The sequence below is a fragment of the Trachypithecus francoisi genome, unplaced genomic scaffold, assembly GCF_009764315.1.
Source record: "Trachypithecus francoisi isolate TF-2019V2 unplaced genomic scaffold, Tfra_2.0 Lachesis_group20, whole genome shotgun sequence".
NCBI classification, from domain to species: domain Eukaryota; kingdom Metazoa; phylum Chordata; class Mammalia; order Primates; family Cercopithecidae; genus Trachypithecus; species Trachypithecus francoisi.
The window spans coordinates 22,279,782-22,307,690 of NW_022681466.1; the positions used below are offsets into that span (position 1 = coordinate 22,279,782).

At 57.6% G+C, this 27,909-nt stretch overlaps 1 protein-coding gene and 1 long non-coding RNA gene across 6 annotated transcripts; one reads left to right on the forward strand and one right to left on the reverse strand.

Annotated features, from left to right (window-relative positions):
- The first annotated feature begins 978 nt into the window (after positions 1-978).
- On the forward strand, positions 979-18,785 carry TBKBP1 (TBK1 binding protein 1). Of its 5 annotated transcripts, none has more exons than XM_033183280.1 (10): positions 979-1,133; positions 3,002-3,260; positions 3,637-3,759; positions 4,016-4,120; positions 5,493-5,673; positions 6,225-6,400; positions 6,541-6,602; positions 15,131-15,249; positions 15,462-16,189; positions 17,237-18,780. In XM_033183280.1, exons 2-10 carry the CDS (start codon positions 3,036-3,038, stop codon positions 17,363-17,365), a joined length of 1,848 nt encoding a protein of 615 aa, XP_033039171.1. In that variant the 5' UTR covers positions 979-1,133; positions 3,002-3,035; the 3' UTR covers positions 17,366-18,780. The 5 variants fall into 5 exon arrangements, with proteins under 5 accessions (XP_033039171.1, XP_033039175.1, XP_033039176.1 ...); XM_033183284.1 differs by having other exon boundaries at positions 6,228-6,400; XM_033183285.1 differs by having other exon boundaries at positions 4,022-4,120.
- LOC117067134 lies at positions 16,887-24,261 on the reverse strand. Its single transcript, XR_004430616.1, has 3 exons — positions 23,838-24,261; positions 18,768-19,657; positions 16,887-17,705 (listed from the first exon to the last, which is right to left on the reverse strand). It is a non-coding gene; the product is annotated as an uncharacterized LOC117067134 (long non-coding RNA).
- Between the last annotated feature and the right edge of the window lie 3,648 nt (positions 24,262-27,909).

Sequence of the window (27,909 nt, forward strand, 5' to 3'; positions counted from 1 at the left end):
GTCCACAGAGGATGCTCTTTAGCCAGAGTCCTCCACGGTTCCCCGGATACATTCCCTACCTGCAGCTAGGCTGACCATGCCTCTGTCCACATTGTTTAATCCACCAGGCAATACTCAAAATGACTCGCTAACACTTCCTGAGCATTCGCAGGCTGCTGTATTTAGTTCTGATTCCCATTCTTCCTCCATGAGAGTGCTTAAGTGGGGCATGATCTCCAGCTTAGAAAGGTTAAGGTAACTTGCCCAAGGTCACACAGCAGGAAACTAGCAAAAAACTTGTTTCTCTTGCCCAGGAGTTTGGCAGGTGCTCAAATAATCTTTGTGGACAGGGTGAAATCTGTTGTTTCTTCATTTCCCTGACCTATGGGTACTTGAGGGTGGCCGGGGAGTGGTGTGTGGGAAGGGGGATGGCTGTCCTTCTTCATGAATGAACCTTTGACCTCCTTAGTTCACTCTCACTTCCAAAGAAGTTACAGCTTTAACTCTAATCTCTCTGTACCCTATGTTCAATGTATTTATCGCAGCAATGCCCCTTTTTCCAAGAGCAACGAAGAGTAGGTCTAATGATTTCCTTCTCAAAAGCGCAAAGATAAAAAAAAAAAAAAATCCAAATAAACAGCCCCGTTTCCTCCCCAAATATACAGCCCATAACTAAACAACCAAAACAACCAAAGCGCCAGTCCGGCCCCTGCACTGACCGCAGACGCCCCCAACACACGCCACCACGCCACACTGCGCCGGGAGGCGTTGGGGAGGGGGCGCCAGCGCGGGCCGCGGGCGCCACAGGGAGCCGGTGGGCTCCGGGCGCGCTGCCAGGAGGGGCCGCACCGTGGGGGCCGCCGCCCGTCACCACGTGGTGGTGGCAGCGGCGGGGTCCAGGGCGCCTTCCCAGCTGGAGAAACCCGGAGCAGCCGGGGAGGAGGAGGCGGAGCGGCGGCGGCGGCGGAGGAGGAGCGGGGCGGGCGGGAGGGAGGGGGTTGGGGGGAGGGGTGGGGGGTGGGGAGAGACCCGGCGGCGGCGACAGGGCGAGGAGCAGAGCGCGGTGCCAGGGGGGTGGGGGCACTGGTGCCCGTTTGGGGAGGGAGCAGGCGGAGGGGGTAAGCTGCGATTACAAGCAGGAACCGGCAGCAGCTGTGAGTCCCTGGCTGGGGCTAGGGCGGGGGGAGGGGAGCGGCGCTCGGGTCGGGCCTCGGGGGTCGCGGGGTGGGCAGGAGGAGGCAGCGGGAGGGCGGCTGGCAGCCGCACGGGATGGCTGGGAAGGAAGGGGTCCGGCGTCGGCCTTCCGCATCCCCTCGCGTCCCCCTCCGCCGCCGCTTCTCAGGCCGCTCCACCCCCGGAGCCCCTTCCCCGGCCCCGAGAGGGTGTCCGGGGGCCCCGGGCTCGGCCGGCTGTGGGGAAGGGGGCTGAGTGGTCTCGATGCCCGAGAGGGAGGGGCGACAATTTCTGTCGGCCGAGCGAAAGGGGTTTAAAGGGCGGCTCTTAAAGGGGCCGCAGGAGGGGCCCGGGCCGACCGAGGCACGCACCCCTTCGCCAGCCCCCTTCCATTGCGCTCATCCGGGCGCTGGGCCCAGAGAGGAATGCGGAGGAAAGAGGCATTTGTGGGGCGGCCTCGGGGACAGAGCCCCGCCAGGGGGGTGGGCGCAGCGGGGCGGGAGGGAGTCTGGGGGTGTGAGCGCTGGCGCGCGGAGCTGGGGGGAGGGGATGGCGTGGGAAGGAGAGGGTTAAAGGTGGGGCCGGCCTTACAAACGCGCGCACACACTCCTTACTCAGACCCAGTCACTCGCGTTTCCCTGGCACTTAGATGGGCCTGTGGGTGGCGGGGGATGGCGGGGGATTGAATTGGAGCTTGCGCCGGAGCCCTTTGCATCCCAAGCTCCTGCAGCCGGATCTGGGGACCCTGCTGTCTGAACTCACAGCTCCCCGCCGAGCCCCCTCTCCGGGGTGCACACACGCTTCAGCGCGCGCACACACCTCGGACAGTCCCCTCGCGTCTCACGTGACACGCGGCCCCAACGTGCCACCCTGCCCACGCGCTCACGCACGCGTGCACACACACCAGCCTCCCGACCGCTGCCCCACTCCGTCCCGACGCCCCTGCGACCCTGAAGGCACTCATTGACTGACACACCTACACTCATTCACAGACGCACACTCCCCCCACACGCCAACCCCAGACACACATTCATAACCAGGCCCGCGAGAAGTACACACGCACCCCCTCACTGCCTACTCCTGCCTGAGTCATTCCTGCCCCCTCGTAGGGTTCCCTGTTTCCCGGCGCGCGGGCACCCTGAGCCGGCCTTGGGAATTCGTTCGCGTCCCCCTCCACCTGGGCCCCCTTCCCCAGTTTGCGCCCCGTGACACTCAGCCAAGGACTTCCTGTGGGTCCCAGGTCAGGGGCCAGGGGGTCCTGGACGGCTGCCACAACCCCGGTGCGCCCGGGGGAGGCGCTTCCTTTTCCTGAACTCTGGGATCCTGCGGGAGGAAGTGGGGAAGTTGGGCGGGGGTGCAGCCGAGGGCGTGCCGACTGTGGAGGGGCCGACCCTCGCGCAGCTCTGGGCCTTCCTTGGGGAGGAGCTGGGGTGCCAAAGGCCCAGGCTGAGGAGCTTGGCGGCGAGGTATTTGGGGAAGTAAGGCCTGGGGTGGAGAAGCGCTGAGGACTGGGCCGGGCCCGGCTGGGAAGGCAGCCCTCTCCCATCCACAGGTCTCCCTGGGTTCTGGCAGGAGCCTGTCCCTGCTGCCGGCCTGGTTTACTTGTCCCTACTTGTCAACACCCTGGCAGCGGGGTCTTCACCTGGTTCCAGTCCGTTTTCCCCAAGGCGGCAGAGAGGATGGGGCTGAGGAGTCTGGGAAGGGGCCATGGGAGTCCCCGCTGAGCTCGGGGCAGGAAGCTTTTGAGTTGCATTTCAGCCGGCCCCAGGGCGTGCAGAGCCAGGGAGAGGGGTACCAGGGACAAACCCTAGACAGACGGCCCTGTCCACGGTTGCTCCTGCTCTCCCAGGAGGCCCCGTGTGGGCCGTGGCCCGGCCCTCACCATGGAGTCTATGTTCGAGGACGACATCAGCATACTGACGCAGGAGGCCCTGGGGCCCAGTGAAGTGTGGCTAGACGGTCCTGGAGACCCCTCGCTTGGGGACGACATGTGCTCTGCCTCCCACTTTGCCCTCATCACGGCTTACGGAGACATCAAGGAACGGCTGGGGGGCCTGGAGAGGGAGAACGCCACCCTCCGACGCCGCCTCAAAGTCTATGAGATCAAGGTCAGAACTTGGAGAGGAGGGCGCGCCTGACAGTGTGTGTGGGGTGGGGAGCGGTACTGGGAATCTGGCAGATACCAGGGATTCAAAAGAGGGGTCACTGTGCAGACTCTTGGGAACTTGAGGGTCTCCCATGAGAGACGTGGCTGTTCTGGGTGCGGACTGTCCCCTGTCGGCTTCGGAAGGGCTGGATCTGGGATCTAAAACAGATCTGGTGGGTGGGAGATGGCTGCAGGCCCATGGGAACTGGGATCCCACTAGCCAAGGAGAAGGAGGGTCAAGGGTCTGAGGCAGGTTGTGGGGTTGGGGGCACAGCCAGGCTGAGGTCTGGGCTGGGCACCCGGGAACCCGCTCTCCTGAAGCCCTACCCCACCCGCAGTACCCACTGATCAGTGACTTTGGAGAGGAGCATGGCTTTTCTCTGTATGAAATCAAGGATGGCTCCCTGCTGGAGGTGGAGAAGGTCAGCCTGCAGCAACGGCTCAACCAGTTCCAGCACGAGGTGAGCCTCCCAGGCTGGGCACACCCCCTGAGCATCTTGCTCCAGTCTGTTTCTGATACCCTTCCCTCCATACCCCCCAGGATCTAGCCTCTGCCCCTTTGATTAGAGATGGCCAGGTCCTCCCTAAGACCAGCTGCAGCTCCTCCTGCACCTCCCTAGGGTGCTGGGAGTGGGAGTGGGGAGGTACAGTGAGCTTCCCAGCCCCAAGTCCAGTGTGGGACTGACCCTGTGGTGGGGCCCTCTGGGCCTCATCCAGTTACAGAAGAACAAGGAGCAGGAAGAACAGCTTGGAGAGATGATCCAGGCCTATGAGAAACTCTGCGTGGAGAAGAGTGACTTGGAGACGGAGCTGGGGGAGATGGTGAGGCCTGGGGAGCCAGGGGTGCTTGAGGATGTTGCGTTGGATTGTGCTGGTTGTGTGTGTGCATGTGTGCATTTAGTTCTGTGTGTGAGGATTCCAGCCTGTGACAGTGTGCAATCCCATGTGTCACACACCACTTGTATGTGCCCTGCTTGTGTTCATGTATATCTGTGAGTGCCCGCCCGTTTGCCCTTGTGAGGGAGACTGCGTGTGCTATCCATGTTGCAGTGACTTGTGTGCATCCTGGGCATGCAGTGGCCCTGTGGGAACCTCTGTCTCTGTGTGTATGCCTGGCTGTCACGCTGGGGTGACCCTGTGCCCATGAGCACCGCCCCTGGGAGGCTGTGAGGGTGAGGGCAGAGGTGACCAGGAGCGTGTGACTGCTAGAATGGGCCTGCGCTTGGGTGTGCTTCTGAGTCAGGGTGTGGCTGTGCCGATGAGCAGGTCAAAATCAAGAGACAGGCCAGGCATGGTGGCTCATGGCTGTAATCCCAGCACTTTGAGAGGTCAGGGAGTTTGAGACCAGCCTGGGCAACATAGCAAAACCCTATCTCTACAAAAAATACAAAAAAGAAGTTAGCCAGGCGTGGTGGTGCATACCTGTGGTCCCAGCTACTCAGGGAGCTGAGGCGGGAGGATCGCTTTAGCCCAGGAGGTGGAAGCTTTGGTGAGCCAAGATCGAGCCACTGCACTCCAGCCGGAGTGACAGAGCCAGACACTGTCTCCAAAAACAAAACAAAACAAAACAAAAATCAGGAGACATGGTCTCAGCCAACCCCAAGCCATGACCTCAGTTAAGTCATGTAGCCTCCATCCCTCCTCTGAAAAGTGGGGCAAATATTAACACCCTCACCAGGCTGTAGTGAGGGTAGTGGGGCATTCATATATAGATGCTTTGCCTTCATAATCACAGATATTTATGTGGCACTCAGGGTGTGCCAGGCATTGTTCTTTTCACCTGGCATACACTAGCTCATTTTAAATCTCAAAACAACCCTAAGAGATGAGTGTGGGACTGTTATCCACATTTTATGGAACAGGTGTGTGAAGCCCAGAAGCTCTTGTCACGTATGCAAATGCAAGTTCTGATGCTCCTGAGGGGGGTTGGCCTCCAAACAGGGGGGCTGAGTGTTCTTTTAAGTGTCCCTGTATGTTAATGACAGAGCAGGGGCATTAACTTGACCTAGCCAGGGGCAACAGCCCTCAACAGCTGCATAGAGGTGGCTGAGATGAGACTTCGCACTCACAGCCACTTGGAGAGTAGGCTTGGGACATGTGATCTGGGGCCTCTGCTGTAGTTTGGGGTGATGACTCTCCAGACATGGGGAAGTCCTGGGCCTGTGCAGACCCTCACCTCAGTCTCTCTCTCCAGAGGGCCCTGGTGGAGACACACCTGCGCCAGATCTGTGGTTTGGAGCAGCAGCTGCGGCAACAGCAAGGCCTCCGGGATGCAGCCTTCTCCAACCTGAGCCCGCCGCCAGCCCCCGCGCCGCCCTGCGCTGATTTAGACCTGCACTACTTGGCACTGAGAGGGGGATCTGGCTTGAGTCATGGTGAGATCTCAGTGACCCCGACTTACCTCCTAGTCCCCAACCCCCATTTCAACATTCCTAGACACCTCCCGCTTACTTACCATCCCATTTGTAATATAATCTATTTCTCCATAATCACCCCATCCTCCCTTACCTGCTGTCCCCTCACCTCACCGCACTGTTACCCTAATTTCTCCCCTTTTAACTCGGGCATTCCTGATCACCTCATTGCAATTCCTGTGCCTGCCAGCAGAGGGCGCCCCCACCCAGAGTCCCCCTGCCCCGTCTCTGGCTGTGACTAGGAGAGGCCCCTGCAGAAGCTCTAGACTTGAGTCTGGCCAGTAAAGCCTTCAAGAGCCCATCTTATTTTTTTCCTGGCCTCCAGGAAGATTAGAAATGAGGCTCAGCCCATCTTTCCTCGCTGCCCTTGTCGCGGTCATCCCTCCTTGGCTAGTTGTCCTGGCTTCTCTCTTGAATCCCCCATGCTGCATCCTCCCCTGTTTCATTCTGTGTGGCTCTGGGAGCTGGAGGAGGCAGCTGAGCCCACCTGACGTTGTCCTGTCCACCGACAGCAGGCTGGCCGGGCCCCACACCCAGTGTGAGTGACCTGGAGCGGCGGCGGCTAGAAGAGGCTTTGGAGGCTGCGCAGGGAGAGGCCCGGGGGGCTCAGCTCCGGGAGGAGCAGCTCCAGGCAGAGTGCGAGCGGCTGCAGGGGGAGCTGAAGCAGCTGCAGGAGACCCGGGCCCAGGTAAATGCAGGGGCCTGGAATAGCTTCTGGAGGTCCAGGGCTGGACCTTCCCCACTGTGTGCAGACTGGCCCAGGGAACAGTAGAGAAGGGCCCTGGCAGGGGTGAGCTTGGGTTCTGACCTCTCCATCTTCTTCCTTAGGATCTGGCCTCCAACCAGTCGGAGAGGGACATGGCATGGGTGAAAAGAGTTGGGGACGATCAGTAAGTCACATTGGTAACCCTGGGCCCCCTAGGTTTGCCTTTCGTCCCTCCGTGATATTTGGGAGACCTCCCCACCCAGCCCTCAGGGGTGTGGTATCTGGGCTGCTGTTGCTCTGTGTGCATCCTTCATAGGAAGGAGGTGGGGTTCTTTTTTTTTTTTTTTTTTTGAGACGGAGGTTTTGCTCTTATTGCCCAACCTGAAGTGCAATGGTGTGATCTTGGCTCGCCGCAACCTCTGCCTCCCGGGTTCAAGCAACTCTCCTGCCTCAGCCTCCCGAGTAGCTGGGATTACAGGCATACACCACCACGCCTAACTAATTTTTTAAATTTTATTTTTAGTAGAGAATGGGGTTTCTCCATCTTGGTCCGGCTAGTCTCGACTCCTGGGAGGTGTGGTTCTTGAGTGGGATCTGGGACATTCCCTTTGCTTTCCTCTGGGGCCCAAGCCTGTATCTTCTGGAGATGCTGGGGCTAAGTGACACTCGGCTCTTTTGTCGCTGTGTCCAGTGTAACGTCCCCTGCTGAGCTTTTGGGCCTCCGTAGGGCCCCATTTTCTATTGCAGTGACAAGGCCCAGTCGGTTGGGCTTGCCCTCCCCTCCGTAGTGAGGAAGAGGGAGGTGGTGTTTCTCGGGATTTGTTAGGCCTTGTCTGCTGATCTCAGGAGAGAGAAGCCTGAGGCTTACCGACCGGAGAGGCTTCCTTGGGTTCACATAGCCATGGGGTGGGTGAATCTGCTCTGCTGAGGTGCTCCCTTGGAATCCTACCAAGAAGGGGGCAGCAGAGAGTGGCAAGGGAGCTGTGTTGGTGGGGGACCCAGTGTTGGGGCCTCCGGGGGGCACTGGGCAGCAAGGGAGGAGTGAGCAGCCACCCGGCAACAGTGGAACCTGGTGCCTTCCACATCCGCACTGAACTCACCCTCTCCCACTTTCTGAGAAACAGAGCTCAAACCTCTTTCCGCCTAAGTCCTCTCCCCTAAGATGAGCTGTGTGGCACAGACTCCCTACTCTAATTGGAGGAGAAGACTGAGGCCCAGAGAGGGGCAGGAACCAACCCCCCAATGCACAGCATACCCAGCTCCGGGGCTCCAGAGGTCTCCTGCCCAGCAGGCTTCTTCCTCATCTTCCTCCCAGGCTCTGGCCAACTGGGGATACCCCTTGCCTACCTCTCCACCTTAGGGTGAGGGCTTGGGTGGAGCTGTGATAGCTGGGGAGGTTGTGAGAACACAGTTTGTGGGACTGGTGGGTGGCACCCCTCAGCTAGGCCTTTGTGGAGAGGGTCCACCCTAGCTTGTGGCTGGGGCTTGGGGCCCATCGTAGCCCATGTGCCCAGACCTGGAACACACACACACACACACACACACACACACACACATTCTCCAATCCTAGCTTGCCCCAGAAGTCATGCTGTAGGGCCCTTCGTGGGTCACTGAACCCAGTCTCCTCTTATCAAACCAGCAGTGAATCTCCCTGAATTGGTATAACTCCAAGGGAGGACATTTTGGTGGGGCTAGAGTCTGGCTCTTCAGGCTTTGAATCCCAGGCTTTGAATCCCAGGGTTTCTTTACTGGCTTGGACTCTACCTCTCTGGATTCCACAGGCTCAGGGGCCAGTCAATGCTGGGAGATAGGAGAGGCGGTGGGTAGAGGCAGAGAAGGGGCAGTGGCTCCCAGGGGCCAGGGTTGTATTTTATGAGTGAAAGGAAGCCCACCCCATAAGGGGCTAGGAGGCCGTACCATCCACGCTGCCCATTCGGACAAGAGTATCCCCTTCCCTCTCTCTCTCCCAAGGCGCCTGCCCTTCTCAGGCCCTTTGGCTGGAGGGAGCTGGGCTCTGCTTGGGGACTGGCCCCACAGGCTTACCAGAGGCCACCTCATGGCTCCTCCCCTCCTTCCCTCTGATTCAGCTCTGCCTCCAGCCTCCCAGATCTCTGCATCTGGAGCCAGCCAGGCCCTGCTGCCCAGCCACACGCTTCCTTTCAGGCCGAGCGAGCATCTCTGGACAGCCCTAGTTTGGCAAGCGTTAATTCTCAGAGGAAGTCCTCACTCCCCCGGTAGTTTTATTTTCTTATAAACTCAGCTCCTTTTGGTAATAGGCTGCTTCCCGAGTGCTCCCTCCCCTGTTCTCCCACCCAAAGAAGCCTCAGTCACTTGCTTTCAGCTCCTCTTTCCCCACTAGCGCCCTTCTTCCTTCTGTTTCCGCCTGACTTTCCAGGCTGGTCGGAATTTTACAAGTAGGCTTTTCCGGGAGTGGAGTGAGTGTCAAGGCTGGGTGACCCAGGTTGGTGGTGTGATTGGGGTGAGGAGGACCAGGATGTGAAGGCTGAGGAGGGGGACATACAATTCCTGAGTTCAGCCCACTCTCAGGCGGAGTCTTCTGTATGGTGAATTCTGTATGTATGTATGTATGCCCCCCTGTCTTGGTCTAGACACCTCCAGGGCAGCCAGTTTTATTGCGGGAGTCCTCAAGGTTAACCGCCCCCATCCCCCTCTCTATTGATTCCCTTCCCTGGGTCCTAGCCCCAGCCCCAGGGTTTCCCAGTCCCTTCCTTCCCAGCCCTTGGCCCACAAGTTCTGGCCATTAACGTTCCCATGCAAACAGACACCCAGACCAGACTGAGCCAGACTACTCCCCTCCAGGTCTGACCCCCTGGGAAACCCATGGTTTGGTGAGCCCAGCTCCTGGGGACAGAGCCCAGGGAGACAAATTGCCCCAGAGGAAGAGCCACTGGGGGTCACGCAGAGGCCAAAGGCAGTGATGAGGGAGGCAGTGGGAGCAGAGCCCACCCTGCTCCTGAGGATACATAGGGAGGTAAAGACCCCTTGGGGGGGTCTCAGCCCAGGTGGGAGGTGCAGCACCCACAGCCCCTTTCTCTGTGGGCCCAGCTCCCCAGCCTGGGGTTCCAGAGTGGGACCTTTTGGAGGCTGTGGCCATGCTGAGGGGGAGGGGAAATTAGGAGGGGACTCCTTGAGGGGGATAAGGGCTCTGAGGGGACAGGGGGTCTGTGAGGGGAATGGGGGCCCAGTAAGGGTGGGCTCATCTGTGCAGGGTCCATCTGGGAGAAGATGGGGACTCAGTATGGGCAATAAGGAAAAAACTATAGGCCTTTCTTTCTTCCCAACGTTGGGGGCTCAGCGCTGCAGCCCGGGCCCTTTTCCGCACCACCTCCCCCCAACCCCTCTCTCCACCCACAAGCCTCTGCGTGGGCTGCGGTTAGTGGTGGGAAGAAGTGTGAACTCGAGAGAGAGGATGGAAACTCTGCACGGAGGTCAAGGGCAGCATGGGGTGGGTCAGGACGGAAGTCGGAGACCCCTGCATACCCTGAGCGTAGCCTCATGCCCCAGAACCAGCAGGCCCAGGGCCTCCCTCTTCACGCTTCTCACCCTCCCTACTTCCTTTCTTTCAAGTCTCCTTTGGCCAGGGCACCCGCGCTGCACTCACCGGAGTTAACCCCTGAGCACTTGCAGCCTCGGGGGCTCCCAGAGGCTGGTGAAGGGCTCTAGGTGGGTCTGAGGGATGCGTGGGCTTTCAGCCCTAGTCCTTGGTGCTTTGCCTGCCAGCAGGGTAGGGGGCAGCTCGTGCCCACGCCCTCTCCCTCGATGGGAAACGCCTATCTTCCCTCCTTAAACTGAAGCCACTAGGCTGGTGTCTCCAAGAAAAGTCTCAAAACAAGTATCCCCCTTTCTCCACCTGTCTCCTAGGCACTCCCCTGAACTTTTTTTGTCCATGCCAGACACTATGTGAGCAATTTACCTACAAAATCTCATTTCATTCTCACAAACGCGATGTAGGTATCATCCCCCGTTTACAGATGAGCAAACTGAAGTGCAGAGAAGTGAAGTAATCTGAGAAGTTCAGTAAGAAGTTCAGTGCAGATGCCAAGTGGGTCCTGAGCAGATGGGGTGATGGCGCCTCTGTGGTGTGTTTCTGGTTCAGGTTCTTCTTCAGGTAGAAGGCCCTTATATGAGGGACAACTGTGTGATTTGTTGACCAGACTGGATCACTTTTGAAAGTGAAAGGGGGCACTATTGAGAATTATGCTGGGGCAACTAGTGTGAACCGGGACAGTCCTAGGCCAACTGGGATCTCTGGGCACCCCACCTATGTGGGAACTCTGGTTTCCAGGCCTACCCCTGAGCTGCTCCAATCAGCTGCGTCTGGGAAGCTTTCTAGACCCGGGATGTCAGCTCTGGTGGATTGGTGGCAGGGGCTGCCACGAAGAGCTAGGCTCTGGGGACCCCACCAGTCATAGCTGGTCGAGGAGAGTGAAGGGGCTAAAGGCGCCGAAAGGAAGTGGTGGAGCACTGGGTTGTTGCAAAGCAACTTCCTCCTCCCCACTGGCCCGCAACCTCAAGTCCGCTCCACGGCCCGGTGCCTGTGGTCCCCTCCCTGAGGGTCGGGCGGGAAGACTGATGCTGGGTGTGCCTGTGGGTGGTGGAAAGTTTGGTCCCTAAATTCACCCACAGGGGTGAGGTGGCTGGGGCAGCTGGGGGCAGCTTCAAGCAAGGATGGAAGGGTCCAGGAAGGTTGGATTTCTGTTTTCCTCCCAATTCTGTATCAGACGATGATGCTGACCAGATGAACAGCTCTAAACCTAACCCTAATACTAACCCTTTTACTGCTCCCATCCCTGACTCTAACCCTATCCCTGATCCTGACCCTCAACTCTGTCCATAATTTTGGCCATGTGCTACATCAACCCCACTCTTAGTCTGACGCTGGCTCCTTTAATCCTGTCCTCAAGGCCGTCCCCAGTTCTCATGCCGTGACACCGTGACACCGCACTAACCTGAATTCTGACCCTGAGGCATCCTCACCTGGCTCCAGGGCAGCACCGAGCATGCGAGATCTCAAGTGTCTTGCAGCTGGTTTGGGCAGAAAGAGGCCTTTCACAGAGGAGGTCGGTTAGGTCACAGACCTTACTGATCTCAGTTGCTTTAACAGTACAATGATGATTATCGTTTCCGGAAAAGTTTGTGAGATCCGTGAATTATTCATGGAAAGACTGAATGAAAGGATGTGAAGGATGGAATATTCGCAGCCCAGGGGGCCCTCCTTCATGCCAGCTCTGCCATTTGCTCTCTGGCACCTCTGAAGTTGCCAGCTTGGCAGGTTGAGGTGCCAAGAACCTGCGTTTGAATCTGCTGTGTGGCACTGCCACTCTGTGACCTTGAGCCAGCCTCTTAATTGCTCTGATCTTCCATTTCCACATGTGCCTATCACCCCCAGGGAATGGGTGGTGATTCTCAGGGCTTCCAGGCCACTGCCAACGTCCCCAGTCCCCGCCTCCTCTTTGTCTTTCCCTTCTGCTGCTGCCTTGCCTTTCCTCTCCACTCCTTCCCGATTCTTTGGGGGACAGTATAGCATAATGGTCAGTAGCCTGGACTTTGGAGTCTAGGGGGCAGAGCTCCCATCCCAGCAACTCCATTACTAGTAGGCTTTGTGATTTTGGTCAAGTAACTTAACCTCTGTAAGCCTCAGTTTTCTCATCCCTAAAATGAAGGTAACAGTGGCAATGTCGTAGGGTTGTGGAGATGAATAAAGTTTTCAGCAGAGTGCCTGGCCTGGGGTGAGCACTCATACAGATCATCTGATTCTTTTCTCTCTGGGTGCCTCCTAGGTTCTGAAAGACTCAGAACTTTCTCCTATCATGTAAACAATAAAGCAGCATCCAAATGCAGCCATCTGCTGCCATTTACCTGACCCATTCTTCCCAAAGAGTCATGATGGTGAAAAAGCGCTCAGGTGTGGGCCAGGAAGCCAGGAAATGGAATGTGTATTTCGGTGCACGTGTGCGACTCTTGGTTGTGTTGTGAAGTTGAGATTTTTTTTTCCACTGAATTGGCAGTGTTTTCAGTGAGTCATCCAGGTCGTTAGCATCTTCAGCGGCCCAGGCCTGTGCATCTTGAGATGGAGAGAGACACTCAATGAAGGGGGAGGTCCCAAAAGGCCATGGGGCATCAGGAGGAGGTCAGGTCAATCACCTTGCATGGGACTTAGCAGTCTTTGTGAGGGTTGCCTGAAGTTCTGAGTGGACAGAACCTCCCTGCCTCAGGCCCCAGGGGGCAGAGCTGGGAGAGGGACTGGGCATTCTGGGCCAGGGGCTTCTTCCTTCCATTTTTGGCCACCCTGTCTGTTTCACTGTGAGAAGGATGCCAGGGGCTGGGTGGTAGAAACTGGAGTAGCTCCTGACAAGGGGAGGGAGGCAAGCAGGGGAGTGACAGGGGCCTGGGAACTGAGTGTGGCAGGTGAGATCTCTGAGAAGGGGTGTGAAGACAACGACCTGTATCTGTCGCCTGAGATACAGCAGTGAAAGTGGATGGAGAGAGAAGCTTTGGCTGTGTGGATAGAGGACCACACACTGTCTGTGCCCTGCCCAGAGCCCTCTCCTACCCCTGCTGTCAAGGAGATAGCATGATCCTGCCCTCCAAAAGCCCCTAGTCTGATGGGGGATACAGAGCTCCTGCCCACAGATGTCCTCGGTCTGGAGGGGGAGCCTTCCCTTGGAGAGTCCCCAATTTGATGTGGGACACACCTGGACCTCCCAGTCTGATGGGGGAGAGGCCATTTCTTCCCACAGACCCATGAGCTGAGGGTGAGGGGGCACAGGACACATTTAACAAAAACAAGGGCTGAGATGTGATGAGATGGAGGCCGCAGGGTCTCAGCAGCAGCTTCTAGGACTCTCTGCCTGTCCAGCCCTGCTCACCATCAGATGGGTGGCGAGGACTCTCCCTCCCTAAGAAGAGGGCTGTCTCCCAGAGACCTGGCCCATTTGCAGTAATTTGGCTTTGGCCCAAATGGGTTAAAAATAGTCTTGTGGGAGGGGCAGTTTCGGCCCCAGGATTAGTAAGAGAGAGCCAGTGAGCGGAGCAGGGAGCCTAGTCATCTGCCCTCTCCACTTCTCTTTTCCTGCCCTCTGAAGCCCTAACCTCACGACTTCCCCTCCTCTCCTTTAGGGTTAGACACACACACACACACACACACACACCCCTCTACGCTCATTCACCCCTTTCCTCATTCATCAGCCTGGCCTCACACCTGTCTTCACACTCTCTCATCCACATGTCCATCACTATGGGATGGGGATAGGGCCCTCCAGGCTTTAGAACTTGGGCCCCCTTGACCTCTCTGTCCTGGGACAAGACCTCCCCTGGGAGGAGATCTGTGTGGAGTGACACCTGGTATTTTCTCCCAGCTCTAGCTTCCACTAAGTTCCTGAGTCCCTTCTGGAGTTGGAGGTGGGGAGAGCCAAAGAAACCCAAATCTCTGCCTTCAGGGAGATTCAAAGCTCTGTCCACACTCAGAACAGTGATGAAGGCAGGGCCCAAGGGCATGGCAGAGCCTCCCATAAGGTCAGGGAGGGCTCCTGGGGCCGCGCAGGCCACAGGGGGAGAAGGCAGAGAGCAGTGGAGTGATGACCTTCCATGCTTCTGGGTTGCAAATGACCTAGAAAGGAGGGGAAAAGGAAGTGGGTGAGGTTCCTTGCCAAGTCTGTTCCAGCTCCATCAGGGTGGGTGCCCAAGATGCCTGAACAGGAAGCAGGGAGGAAGAAAGGGAGAGAGAGAAAAATAGAGGGAGAGGCTCAAATGCCTTATCCACTTACTGATCATCTGCTGGTTTCCACGCCCTGGACAAGGTGCTGGGAATATAAATACAATGACATAATCCTCACCATCAAGGAACTCCCCATAAAGTTCTAGAACAAGGCAGCCTTTGAGAAGTGCCCGGTGTGACTGGCACTCCCTGCAAGTGTGCAGTGTACAGCAGCTGTTCACAAAGATCTCAGTGTTAAGGCCCTGGTGGAGCTGTACAGCAAGGAGGTCCTGGGAGGGGCAAGGCTGAAAAGAGCCCAGAGGCAGCTTTGAGGTCGAGCCAGGTGCAGTGGACATGGAATTGGGTTGGCTTGGGGTTAAGTTTATCAGTTAGCACCTCCACCAGCCAGGAAACCATCTTCACTTATGGAACGAGCTATTCTATGCAGCAGGGTCCCCAACCTTTTCAAAGGTGAGGACTCTTCATGGATCCCACTCCCAGTACACTGATTATACTTACAACACTTTTAGTATGCACTGTTTGAAAAAATTCACAGTGACAAAAGCTACTATAAATTCAGTACAGCTTTTTAATGAATCCATGCTTTAATTCATCATCACAGCTTTTGCACAGATTAGAAAAACATTCACACATACCTGTATGAGCTGTGTTCAGGCCACGGACAGTGCCTGATGCATGCAGGGATTCAGGGATTTGGAATCTCTCGGCTCCCTGTCCCTGCACTTAGGCTGGGAACCACTGCCCTAGCCCAGGGAATGGGTCTCAGCATGCAGAGGGAGGCTCCCTGGAAGAGGTGGCTTTTGAGCTGGACCTTAAAGGTAGGGAGGATTTCTGCAGTTGGGGTAGGAGCACCCTGCGGGTGGGAGGGAGCATGGTGGGGCCAGATGCTGGGGCAGAGCCAGTTCTTCCTCCTCCACAGGTGGGACGGTAGACTCACTGCCCTTCTTGTCTTCCCCACTGCCCTCTGACTTCAGGGTGAATTTGGCGCTGGCCTACACCGAGCTGACAGAGGAGCTGGGCCGGCTTCGGGAGTTGAGTTCCCTACAGGGGAGAATCTTGAGGACTCTGTTACAGGAGCAGGCCCGGAGTGGCGGTGAGATGGGGCAGGGCAGGGGAGGCCGCGGCGGGACCGGGGGAAGGAGCCGGTAGCCATGGCAACCATCTTGGTCCTGGGAACCACCCTTTATTTCCTTTCCTGTGGCCTGGAGTTGGTGGGCATGGGTCCGGGCAAGCCCCTGGCACTCCAGTTCTGAGGTCTTCTCTCTGCACCTTTGTCCCCCGACCCCGTCCCCGTTTCTTTTCCAGGCCAGAGGCATTCGCCGCTGTCACAGCGCCACTCGCCGGCCCCCCAGTGCCCCTCCCCCTCCCCGCCTGCCCGAGCGGCTCCCCCTTGCCCCCCGTGCCAGTCCCCCGTCCCCCAGCGCCGCTCTCCCGTGCCCCCGTGCCCCTCGCCGCAGCAGCGCCGCTCTCCGGCCTCGCCCTCCTGCCCGTCGCCCGTCCCGCAGCGCCGCTCGCCGGTGCCGCCGCCGTGCCAGTCCCCCAGCCCGCAGCGCCGTTCCCCGGTGCCCCCCAGCTGCCCGGCCCCGCAGCCCCGGCCGCCGCCGCCGCCCCCGCCGGGCGAGAGGACGCTGGCCGAGCGCGCCTACGCCAAGCCGCCCAGCCACCACGTGAAGGCCGGCTTCCAGGGCCGCCGCAGCTACTCAGAGCTGGCGGAGGGCGCGGCCTACATGGGCGCCTCCCCGCCCTGGCTGCAGGCCGAGGCGGCCACGCTCCCCAAGCCCCGGGCCTACGGCAGCGAGCTCTACGGCCCCGGCAGGCCTCTCAGCCCGCGGCGCGCCTTCGAGGGCATCCGGCTGCGCTTCGAGAAGCAGCCGTCGGAGGAGGACGAGTGGGCTGTGCCCACCAGCCCGCCCAGCCCGGAGGTGGGCACTATCCGCTGCGCCTCCTTCTGCGCGGGCTTCCCCATCCCGGAGTCGCCAGCCGCCACCGCCTACGTCCACGCCGAGCACGCGCAGTCCTGGCCGTCCATCAACGTGAGTGGGGCGCCCGCGTTCCGCCCACCTTGGACCGGACCTTGAGATTGAGACCCCAGAGCTTCACCCTCCGTTGGGGGCCCTGCCCCTTTCGGGTGTCAGTGCACAAACTATTCACCCTCCTTGAAGTCCGGGCCACAGTCTAGGTCCCTTCACCTCCCTTTCCCGAGGTCATCTGTCACCAGAAATTGGGGCCTGCCCCATTAAGATTTCGTTCATTTCCTTGGATAAGGATATGGTCTTTGGAGTGAGTGACAGTTCTGCCTTTGATTCCAAACACCAGCACTTAATAGCTGTGGGACCTTGTGCAAGTTACTTATCCTCTCTGATCCTCAATATTCTCATCTGCAAAAGGGGGATAATGATTATAGTATCTGATTACCTTATAGGGTTCTTAAGAAGCAGGAGGTGAGCCTAAAGCAGTCAACACAGTGCCTGGCTCAAGCATTTGCTATTATATTGGCTATGGTGATGGTGGCTACTGACCATAGCAGGCCACCAGCCAACACAGGAACAGGCCTGTTTATCCAGCTCCCTCCTTCAGGCCTCAGAGCGCTTGCCCTTTTCTGTCAGTCCTGAAAGACAGAAGCCTATCTGAGGGCTCAATCGTTTCACTGAAATAATGAGTTCCCTGAATGTCAAAGCCACCCATTGTAACCTGGAAAGACCAAAATATACTCCAAAGCCAGACAGAAAATTATTTTGGGGTTGTACCTTGTTTAGGATTGTCCATTGCTTTGAGTTATCCGGGAGCTGTGTCTTAGTCACGCTGGGGGCATGTCTGGGTCTTGGTTTCCCTCATTACCACAGATGCCCTGGCAAGCTGAGCAGTGACTCTCTCATACCTGCCTCCTGGGGACCCTGTCCCTGGGCAAGTGGGTGGACACTGAGCTGGTGTGGGGGAGGACAGTGCTGAAGAAAGGGTGGCGGAACCCCTCCTGCATGCCACAGCCTTCCCTGCCCTGGGTCCTGGGACAGGGCAGGCTGGGATGTGGGGATCATGGGTGGGGGCTGGGGACCATAAGTGACTTCCTTCTCTCCCCACAGTTGCTGATGGAGACGGTGGGCTCCGACATCCGCAGCTGCCCCCTCTGCCAGCTGGGTTTCCCTGTCGGGTACCCGGATGATGCCCTCATCAAACACATTGACTCCCACCTGGAGAACAGCAAGATCTAGGGCACCACCCCCACCCACTGGCTGTTTCTCTGTCCTCTCCTATCACCCCCAAACACTCACTTTGAATGCTGCATGAATTTCGTGGGGGGTCCCTGCCCCTTGCGACCCCCAGATACCTCCACTTGCTACCGAGTCAACGTGCGTGCCGTCTTCCCTGGTCCAGGCACCACTCAGCTCTGGCTCTTCCTGGGAGGTCAGTCGAGGCTCCCCCCATGCTCCTGGTTTCTGCTTGGGAGGTGGGGACTTGGGCTGGGATGGGGATGGCATACCCCTCCCAGGCCTCTCCTTCTGCCTTTCTGTTCTTAAACAGGGTTGGATCCAGGAAGGTGGAGGCTTGGGCCTGGGGTGGGGGGAAGGTGTTAGAGGACTCCAGGAGCTCCTGCACCCCTCCCCAAATGTCCGTCTTTTTCAGATGGGGCTCTGTCTGGGGAGCACCCACAGGCTGTCTTTGGGGTCTCAGAGCCTGCTCTGAGCACTGACCCCAGTTCCTCCATCCTGTGGCCAGCCTAGGGCTCATGGCATGGCCCCCCATTGGGGGAGGGAGATATCTTGTTTCTTGACATTCCCTACAGGCCAGCCCTGTCCTCCTTTCCCTGTTCTGCCCACTCTGGGGAATAGGGAGGGGTGGAGAGGAGAGGGAGGATCCTGGAGGACTGGGAAGATCTAGCATAAAGAGTCTTCTCTGAGGGCCAGGGCCAGACACCCCTATGGTCAGGGGACTGTCTGCCAGCCTCCCAGGCCCATGCCCTCCTGACACCCCTAGCACTGAGGCACAGATTGTGAAGGCAGATACCCCTTCAACCCTCCACTGGAGCCCCTGACACCACAGGTGCCCCGGAGCCCTTGTGTGACTCAGCCTCTGTTAGCTGGGTGGGTGTCACCAGCCCCTGCCTCCCAGGCCAGAACCTGAGAACAGGCCCAGGGTGCTGTGGAGATCAACTTCAAAAGAGCTAACCCCTTCCCACACTCCACCCACCCACCTACATTTCCTCTGTGAAATCTACCTCAGAGTTGTACCCTCAGAAGGACGGGTATGCAGGAGGCCAGGGGGTCCCCAGGGCTGAGGTGGGGAGCCTTCTACGGCGAAAGCCTGCCACCCCACGATGAATCCACCCCGCTCCACTGCGCGCCTCTCCCAGGTCTCAGCTCCGGGCAGGGAGCAGTGGCCGCTACCGACAGCGCATGTCCCGCTCTTATCCAACTCTTCCAGGCTCCACCTCCCTGCACCCCTCCCCTCCATAGAGCAGGGGAGTGAAGGGGTGTGTCAGGCGGGGAAGGGGCCAAGGACATGTCTTTGTACCCTGAGCATCCCCAGGGAGGGGAAATGGGGAAGGGGGCCTGGAGAGGGGAGGTAGGGGCCCCTGTGCTCTCTGAACAAGTTAAAAGTCCAAATAAAACTTACCTGTTCCATCTGTGCTCAGTCTGTGCCCTCTGTGGCTGGGGGCAGGGCAGGGGGCGAGTAGAGCCCTTGGTAGCAGGAGGTCTTGGAAAGTGTGTCTCAAGGGACTATGACCATGGGAGGTAGACACTGGGCAAGTAGGGGATGCATGGGGCACCCACATTCAGAGCAGTTCTGGAGATGCAGACATGTAAGTGGTTGCAGATGACTTGTGGCATGGCAGTCATTAGAATAGATAGATATAAAGCAGCCACCTAGCCCCGAGCAGGCCTCTTGAATTTCCCACCCAGTAGGTCTGGCCAGTTGAGATTCTAAAGCCTTGGAGTTTATCAGTAACAGTTATGTCTTCATCAAATGATTTCTGCTTGTCAGGAACCAGGCTGGGGCCTCAAAGAGGAAGAACATCCGTGTTCCATGTCCTCATGGGTCTAAGAACAGGGGAGGGGCTGGGTTCCAGGCTCAGCAGCTGCCTCAGAAGTCCCACAGCCTGGAAGGTCAGAGCTGGGTCATGAACCCATGACTTCTGTCGCAGCTGGGGCTATGCCCTATGTCTGCAAAAAGTGCTTCAGTGACTTGTTCATCAACTGGGTGCCTTTCTCTTCCATGTGGCCGTTTTTGGTCAATAGTTCACTTAAAAACAAAACAAGGACAGAGGCAATTGCTCATTGAAGGTGTGAGGTTCGGCTCTAGACTCAGGGCAAATGTGCCTTCCCATTCAATGCCAAAGTCCAGACGCCTGTGGGAAGACTTCCCAGTCACTCTGGGTTCTCTGTTGCAGTTAACAGCTATGCTGCCCTCTCAGAGTTCATCCAAGCTCAATTCTGCCCACAGCCAAGTCCTCAGTGCCAGGAGAAGTTTGACCAGCCGTCCCTATGTGACACAGGTTCACAGCCCTGGGAAAGAAGGTTTTGGAACCTTTGGCACATGGGTGCCCATATAGTGCCCCCTGCTGTTTCTCCACCTCCATGGAGGAAGGCAGCACCCAAGTTTCTGGACCTGGGTGCCTTTTGGATCTTTGGAAGCACTTAGGAGACATGCATGAATGAATAAGGGTGGTTTAGGGACACACGAGGCAAAAAGAAATCCTGCTGTTGAGAAAAGGCGCAAAGGATGGCTGGGAATGAGAGTGCAGAGGCAGGGGGATGACCCAGGTAACCACCGCTGGTCCTTGCGCATGTCTGAAGGTGGGAGGGAACCCAGGTGTCCTGCAACCCGGACATTCTCCTGTCACCAGGGTGAGGGGGAGTGTGGGGACACAGGGTGCAGGTTCTGGCAGCTTGTCTCCTTGATTTCTAGGGACCTGGGAGAGGGCTCAGGTGCAGGGCGGAAAGTTGCTGGGGGCTGGGAGGGAATGCTGGGAAGGAGAGAAAGCTAGCGTGCCCCAGTCTTTAATCCTCTAATCCTCCCCCCTGCCCCCGCCACCAAAAGGAGAGGACATGGCATGGGGAGCTGGGAAAAGGCTAGGGAGCCCTGCCAGTCCTCATCCCTTCTCTCTCAAGGACTGTGATCATGGAAGGACACTTGCTACTCATTACTCTGTGGAGACAGGGAGGCAGGGCACTGGGGCTGAGAAAATGCAGAGGCAAAGGGGTCTCTAGGCTCCTGGAAAGGGGAAGAGTGTGGGAAAACTGTGGCAGGAGCAAGTGGGAGGGAAGGAAGACCTCTGTCGAGGCTGGAAAGACACACATGGGGGACCCACTCACTCTCCCAAAGCCAGACATGCATAGGTGGGGGAAGACAACTTCACAGGGAACAAGCCCCCTCGGGCGCATCACCACATGCTGTATTAAAGGCCAGTGTCCCACGGTCTCTCTGGCTATGCCCCTTCTCCCCACAGGGTTTCCCCAGCCAGAGCTACCAGGCCATGGAGACCCGTGCTCCTGGCCTGGGTCCCCATGCAGGCTGTGTCAGGCGATCAGCTGAGCACAGCAACAGCTCCTTTCAGCAGCTGGTGGTGTGTGTACGTGCACAAGTGTGCGGCAGAGTGTGTCGGGAGCATCGGATCCTAACAAGGGGAGGGGTGTGTGGGTGAGTCAGCCGTGTTAATCAGAAACACCTCACCCAGCTGATTAGGACTAATGAAGAATGGAGTGGGTCGGGGACTCACTCAGTGATGTCTTTTTAGGGTAGGGAGAGCAGGACAGTTCCCCTAGTCCCATTTCTCCCTCAGCAAGGACAGGAACAGACCAACTTTGGCAGCCACAGGAAGAATAGAGGTCAGACATAAGGATGAACCACAAGGGCCAGGGGGTCCTAGCTGGAAAGGGGCGAGCAAGGTGTCTGAGGCAGTGGCCAGGTAGTGTGGGGAAAATGTGTGAAATCCTCCAGCACCTGTCCCTATTCCTGCACTTCCTCCACTTTCTCTGTTTTGACCCCAGAGACATTCTCGGTGCTCAAGGCTGTGCCCCCTAGTTACCTTCTGAGAGCCAACCCATGTCTGCAGAGGGCTGCGAGCCATGCTGTTTAGGAGCCTCCAGCAGTGCCCTTTACACCGCAGCCCGGCAGAGAGGGCTCTGGCTTGAGGCACTTACTGGTTTGTGCATTCACTGTTCATGCAGATGCCATGTAGATGCCATGGGGCTCTATGTAATGACCAGGGAGGGGTCTGGCAGGGCTGAGGGCACGAAGGGGCTGCGCAGGGGGAACCTGGGCATCAGCTAGAGGCCGTCTTGGCTTCTGCCCTTCCTTGCAGCAGAGGCAGATGCCCCTGAGAACCCAGTCTCAGCCCACAGCTTCACCCATGCTGCATGCCAATTCAGCCAAGGGCAGAGTCACCAGGCGCATCTCACAGATGTCCCATTCGGCTATGTGAATGTGGGCATGGGGGAGGGGGAGGGCTGAGGGGACAGGATGGGTGTCGGCCAGCACCTCAAACACCTCCTAATTTGCATTACCACTGACACCCTTCTTGACCAAGAAAATGGAGCCAGAAATAACAAGGCGGGAGGCGATTCCCTTGGGGGGGACTTCGAGTTTCCCTTTACTTGCCTCCAATACTCCCACAGTGCAGGGGACAGGAGGTCAGCCCCACCGCAGGGCCCTGGGCAGGGGAAATGCACCGCTGTGGCTCATCCCTGTCCAGGTTGGGCAGACACCTCTTTCTAGCTTCCCACTTCCCTCAACCCCAAACACCTGAGCCCTGACCTTTCCTTCTTCAGAGCCTTCCCCACTCTCTATTCCTCTAGGAACCCTCTCCCTGGCGCCCCTCTGGCAGCTGTAATGACTCCAGCTCTACCTAATTGGGGAGTTGTCTCTGCCAGTGTTCTCAGTCTGTGTCCTGCCTTCCCCATCAGACTGGGCATTTCCCAGGGCCAAGGTCCGAACCTCCCCTGCCAATCTGGAACCAGCTCAATGGACCATTCTACATGGGAAGCAGGCCACACAATACAGCAGAAGGGCTTGCAATGAGATTCTAAAAATGGCATGAGGTAAATCCGGGTCCAGTGTGAGACTGTGGCTGTGTGGGGGGGCAAAGGTAGACCCCCGTTCCTGCAACCCCAGGGACTCCCAGCTCTGTCAGAGGCCTCTGAGTGTCAGGCAATGGGATCCTGGAGGAAAAGGATCAGGACCGTGGCAGCGCGACACCTTTGTCCCCTGCCCCAGTGACTGCAGCACAGACGCACAGACACATTTGATGCTCAAACTGTGTGGATTGAATTTGCTTCCGTCCCAAAGAGGGGAGGGAAAGGTGTGACAGTCACAGCTTGGAAGTGGGAAGTGATGGGCCATGGAGAGCAGGCCACCTCTCTGGCCAAGAGGTCCTGGCACCTGGCAGGGTGAGGTGGTGAGGGTGGAGGCGGAGCAGACGGGCCTGGCGGGGAAACCAGGTCGTGAGAGACAGCGAGAGAGCTGTGAACGCACTGCGGGAAGGAGAGAACGGTGAACTGAGAACTCCCCCATACCTCCCTCCAGAGATGCTATTTTAGGGGGAGAGAATATATGCAGCGCAGGGGGCAGGGGTGGGGGAGCAGGCTGTCCTTGGGGGTCAGCTGGGCCACTGCTGCCTCTACTCTCCCAGGCATCTTCTTTGGCTCTGGGACCCCTAAGCCCTTCCTTCCTCTCTGGGAAAGTCTTCTTGTTCCCTTGAGTGTGAGGGTGGAAAGAACGAGCCAGGAGATTTGGAGCTGGCCTCTTGGTACCCTGTGAGGGTCCCTGGGGCCTCAGACCTAGGGGTAAGTTTCTATTCCCATTGCTTCCTTGGAAAGTGGGTGTGGAGGGCAGACTGTGAGGCAGGCACGGAGCCCGGTTCAGCAGGCCTGAGCACTTCTTGCACCCAACTCCACACTTAGGCGCTCTGCTCAGATCTTCCCTTAGTGTCAAGCAGGGAGAGTGAAATTTGGTGTTAGAGGAGGCCAGGGCGAAAGGCACACCCAGGCCAGCTGAGCTCCCACAGATGGTCGGACCCCTCCCACTGGGGAGGCCAACCTGCTCCTTGGCCCAAGGAGGCTAGATGGAGATTGCTATCAGATAGAACCCTTGCTTGGCATGAAGGGGAATTCTTGCACCCTAGTTCAACCCTCTGAAGGGCCCTGACTCATTTTGGGATGAAGGCTCCAATGCCCTGTGGGTTTATGTGGTGGCTGGGGGCAGGGGTGGGCAGGGTGGGTAGGGGATGAACAAAGACTTTTGTTTTCGTTTTTGGAGCTGGGTTGTTTCTCCACCTGATCCAGCTTCACCTGAAGGAGAGTGTTGGCTGGAGTGGGAAGAAGACCCAACTTCCAGCCTGGGAGGTGCTGGGCACTGGCTGCAACAAAAGGAACCTTGGGTTAAACTTTAGGAAGAACTTCCTGGGCACACATTTCCAAAGAACTGAGGGATCCCGTCCCCTGGATGTTCCCCACAGCAGATCCCTCTAGGGCTGGGGAGCTTGGGCCGGCCTTGGGAACAGAGGCAGAGAGATGAGCAGAGAGACCCACTGCGGGTGGCGAGTGGGTGGCAGAAGGCTCCAGGCAAGAGGGATGAGGGTGGGTCCAGGGGTGAGAACACACAGGTCCCCAGGCCACAGCCTGGGTTAAGGGATCTGAGGCGGAAGAGTACAGGGAGGAAAGACTGCCGCTCCACACCTCCTCTCACCTGTCCTGTCTTCATGCTTTTCTTATTCTGGACTTATGGGCCAGGGCAGAGAGCGGGTGGGAAGAAACAGCTCTGGTCCCTCTACCCATTCCTCCCTGGAGCAAGAGACCTGCAGGACTTCTTGGTGGGGAGACTGAGATGAGACCTCATTTGGAGCCTCAAAGGTCAATGCGGCAGTGGAGCCAAGTCCCCTGGGATGGAGCAGCTGGAGGCAGTCAGTGAGGCGAGGGGCAGGGGGCTATGTCACTTCGGAGGGATGCCCATGAGGTGGCATCCAGCCCAGAGGTAAGAAGCTGGCCAGGCTGATTGAGTAATGATCTTGCCCCTCCCCTTTCCTGGGGCCCTTGGCCTTGTGGGTGTTGCAGGAGCCGAACTCTCCCTTCCCCCTGCAGACAGCAAAAGCACACTGTGGATGGGAGGTGAGGGGGAGGATCAGGAGATGGTGTGAAGGAAATAGTTCACCCCTGCATGGGTAAGGGGGAAGGGAGAGGACAGTGCCCCCTGGTGCTGGCCTCTGTGGTGTTCCCAGCACACACAGAGAACTCACATGAGGGATCAGAGAGCCCTATGCCCACCTGGACATTCCACTTCCTCCCAGACTGGCAGATGGTTGTGCCTGAGGACAGAGGCACTGCAAAGGTGAGGCTTCGCACAGGGTCTCAGCACTCCCTGCGTCCTCTGAGCTCAGAGGTGTGTCTCTGGTCTCAGGTGCTGGCCTAGTCCCCCACAGACGGTCAGGCAGTTGCATTGTCACCACACCACCCTCCAGACTCACCCTGTCATATCACCCCAGATACACAAAGCACACAGACCGACCCAGTTCCATGCACATCCCTTCCCCATGTACCAGACTTCTGGGGCACCCACGTGCAGGGACACACTCCTCCCAACACACACAACCAGGATCACAGTGCCACACAGGTGTGTCCCAGGTGCCACAGGAACCCAGGAATAGTGCACACTAACACATGCATGGAAATCCCGCACCCATATGCAGACATGTACACTCCTGGCTCTGAAGTTGACCTCATTATCCAGTGGTGTGCTGGCAAATGTTTAACAACCGGCTCTCCAATGTAAGCTACCTCAGCACTGAGCACTGGGAAGAGATACTCATAATCGGCTCTTGAGAGCTGGCGTGAGCCAGCTCCAGCCCACCACTCCATTATCCTTCATAGAAATCACATGACAAACCTTAAATGCAGCTGGGCAGCCCCCAGGAGGGCTGCACCTGGGCAGCAGTGACTCATCAGGGCAGCTTTTTTTCCCCGTGGGAGTGCCTCCCCTTCCCTAGCTTCATGCACCCCCCACTCCTCTCCGGACCCCACTTCCTGCCCCTTTCATTCCTCCTCCTCCCTCCCTGTCACTCAGGGCTGCGAGCTGTGGCTGGTACTCAGGCACATCTCGTTCATCCCTTCTCTCTCTGCCGTGGCTAAGGCCACCAGGTGTGGAGGGTGACAGGCCCATTCCTAATTCTAGCAGGCTTCCTGGAGGAAGAGGACACGGCGATACCATATGTTACCAAAATGCTGTAGCTCTCTGTACCTGGGCTGCCACTGACCTGTATCCACATCCTTGAACCAAGCCCATCCCTGTTTACTTTCTTCTTCTGTCTGGTCATGAGGACAAGGGGTCTGGTTTACACTGAAAATTGTGAGAAGGGGAGAGAATTCTCAGCTTGCAGGGTAGTGAAGGAAGCCGTTTGGAGCCTGTTCTGAGAGTGGGCACCTCTGGTTCTAGCCACACTCTGTGGACGTTGTGTGGCTTCTCAGCGCTTCTGTTCCTCAGTGGAGTAGGTGGTTTAATTTCCATCACAGCTCTGACATTTTGGCATTCTATATTTCTGAGATTATTCTAAACTCCACTCAGCGGGAAGCTTCCCTTAGAGCTAATCTTGATCTCTTTCCCTGTAGCTCATGAGGGAGGTGACAGATGTGGTTCTGGAGTATACCTGGGGGACTCAGGGGCCTCTGCTCTCTTCCTTGTGGCTCCTAGATTATTCCTGCCAGGCACACATGTAATGGGGCAGGGGCAGAGCAAGAAGGAGAGAAAGAGGAGGGGATAAGGTAGGAAGAGAAAGAAAGGAAAAGAAGAAAAGAAGGAAGGAAAGAAAAATGAAAGAGGGAGAGATAAAGGAAGTGAAATGATATGAAAGAAAGGAAAGGAAAGGAAAGGAAGGAAAAGAAAAGAGAACAGCAAAGCAGAAGGGCTCATCGTGGATGCAGAGAGCAGCCAGCCTTGCCAGTAAAGTAGCCAGGGGCACATGGAGGGGATACAGAGGGCTGCTTCTAGTTGTTGCAAACCCCATCTGTGAGAATCTGTAAAGTGGGTGCAATTCTGGGTCTTGCTGGCCTTGGGCTGAGCTGTGCTAGGGCAGAGTGCCCTGGGCAGGGGCTGGGGTCCGGGAGTCAGCCCACTCCTCTGCCCAGGGCCTCCTGCACTGCTTTGCTGCTCCTTCTGAAAACAACTGAAACCGCAAAATTGGCTTGTGGTCGGGTGACTATCAGTCACTGCTATTCAGCTTGGCTTCCTAGGATGACTAAGGGGGTTAAAAGTCCCTCCTATTAGCCCCCCAGATTTTCAGGGGAGTCAGAGGCCAAGGCAGAAAATTGTTTTCTTTGGAGGCTTTTGCTAGGGTCTGAGTTCTCAAATGGCAGGGCCTGTGCACACTGTGTCTCGCAATGTCTGCGGGCTCAGGAGTTGGGGGGTCACCAAGGTGGAGGCAGCAGTATCTCTGGGCTTGCACACCCAGTAGCTTGGAGTGGGGAAGGGTTGGGGTGGAGGATGCCTGGGTCATCAAAAGAGTCTCCTTTCAACATGCCTCTTCTGGTCCCAGTTCTCGGGGTAGCTAAGCTGCTGATGCTGCTGATGGGACTGGGTACCATGGGTCCCTTGGGCAGGGCCTGGCACCAGCTAGGCAGCCCAGCTGCTTGAGCTGCAGAGAGTGCTGGAACTGCCCCTGCTGTGCTGAACATCCCAGGTGCTGGGTCCTCCTGATTCCCCCTGGGGTTAGAAAATTCACAACCTGGGAGGCAGGAGGGTGGGCTCTATAGGGTTCTGTGTTCCCTTTTAGTGGCTCTGAGCCTTCTTGCTCTAAGACTCGATTTCTCCTTCTTGAGAAGAAAGGCTTGGATTCTCTCAGCACTGACCTTTCACGTATCTGGGATGCCAGAGAAGAAAGGGAAAAGACAACCACTTCCTAGACCCGCAGGCCCCTCACCGCCCTGCCCTGCCGTCCAGAAGGGCCCGCCCACCTCCAGCGCGCTGCCCTCCCCTCTCTTTCTGACTGCCCGTGGTCTCAGTTTCTCTCTTTCCCTCTCTTTCTTTCTCCCTCTGTCCTGCTCACTTTCTGTTTAGGCTCCCTCATACTCCCCCACCCCCGACAGCCAGGTGCACCTGAGTTCTTCTGATTGCTGACCCAGACCTTCCTGACCACTCCCCTGCCAGATTCAATTTCCCCAAGGGGCGAGACCCTCCCCAAACTCTCCCACCTACATCCAGGGTCTAGGGGTGGAGTTCTGATATCTCTTTGAGCCCTCAAACAGGTGGGAAGGTTGAGGGTCTGCATGGCACGTCTGTGACCTGCCCCCACCAGACTGAGGGTCCTCTGCTGGGAGGAGGGGCCAGTTTTCTGAGAGGGAGGTGCCGGTATCCTCAGAGCCTCCTGAATCCCCAACCTTTCCCTCCCGAGGTGGGCCGGTCTCCTCACAGGGAGGCGGAGGGAATCTGCTTAATATCCAGGGATCAATGCCAAGCCCGGGAGGGGGCGGCCATCAGACTTGTGACTCGGGAGGCATGGTGAGCACGTGCAGACCCAGAACATGTGAAGAACATATGTGTGGAAAAAGTTTGTGTCACTCATAGGCATATCAGAGGCATGACACCTCCCCTCGTCCTCCCGCCCTCTCCGTCGGGTGCTAGAGCCCCCCACACACACACCACACACGTGTGTTAAGTGTGTGTGCACACGCACACATGCAGCCGGCTGGAAGAGCAGGACCGGGGAGCCGGGCTGGAGTGGTGGAGGGGGAAGGGACAGGAAGACAGGGTCGCCCCACCCCTACCCCGTGCC

Bases quoted from the DNA above. Each gene is read 5' to 3' on its own strand.
- TBKBP1 (XM_033183280.1), top strand. From the start codon at position 3,036: ATGGAGTCTATGTTCGAGGACGACATCAGCATACTGACGCAGGAGGCC. The intron at 4,121-5,492 runs GTGAGGCCTGGG...CTCTCTCTCCAG, and splicing joins AGACGGAGCTGGGGGAGATG to AGGGCCCTGGTGGAGACACA. The intron at 5,674-6,224 runs GTGAGATCTCAG...GTCCACCGACAG, and splicing joins GGGATCTGGCTTGAGTCATG to CAGGCTGGCCGGGCCCCACA.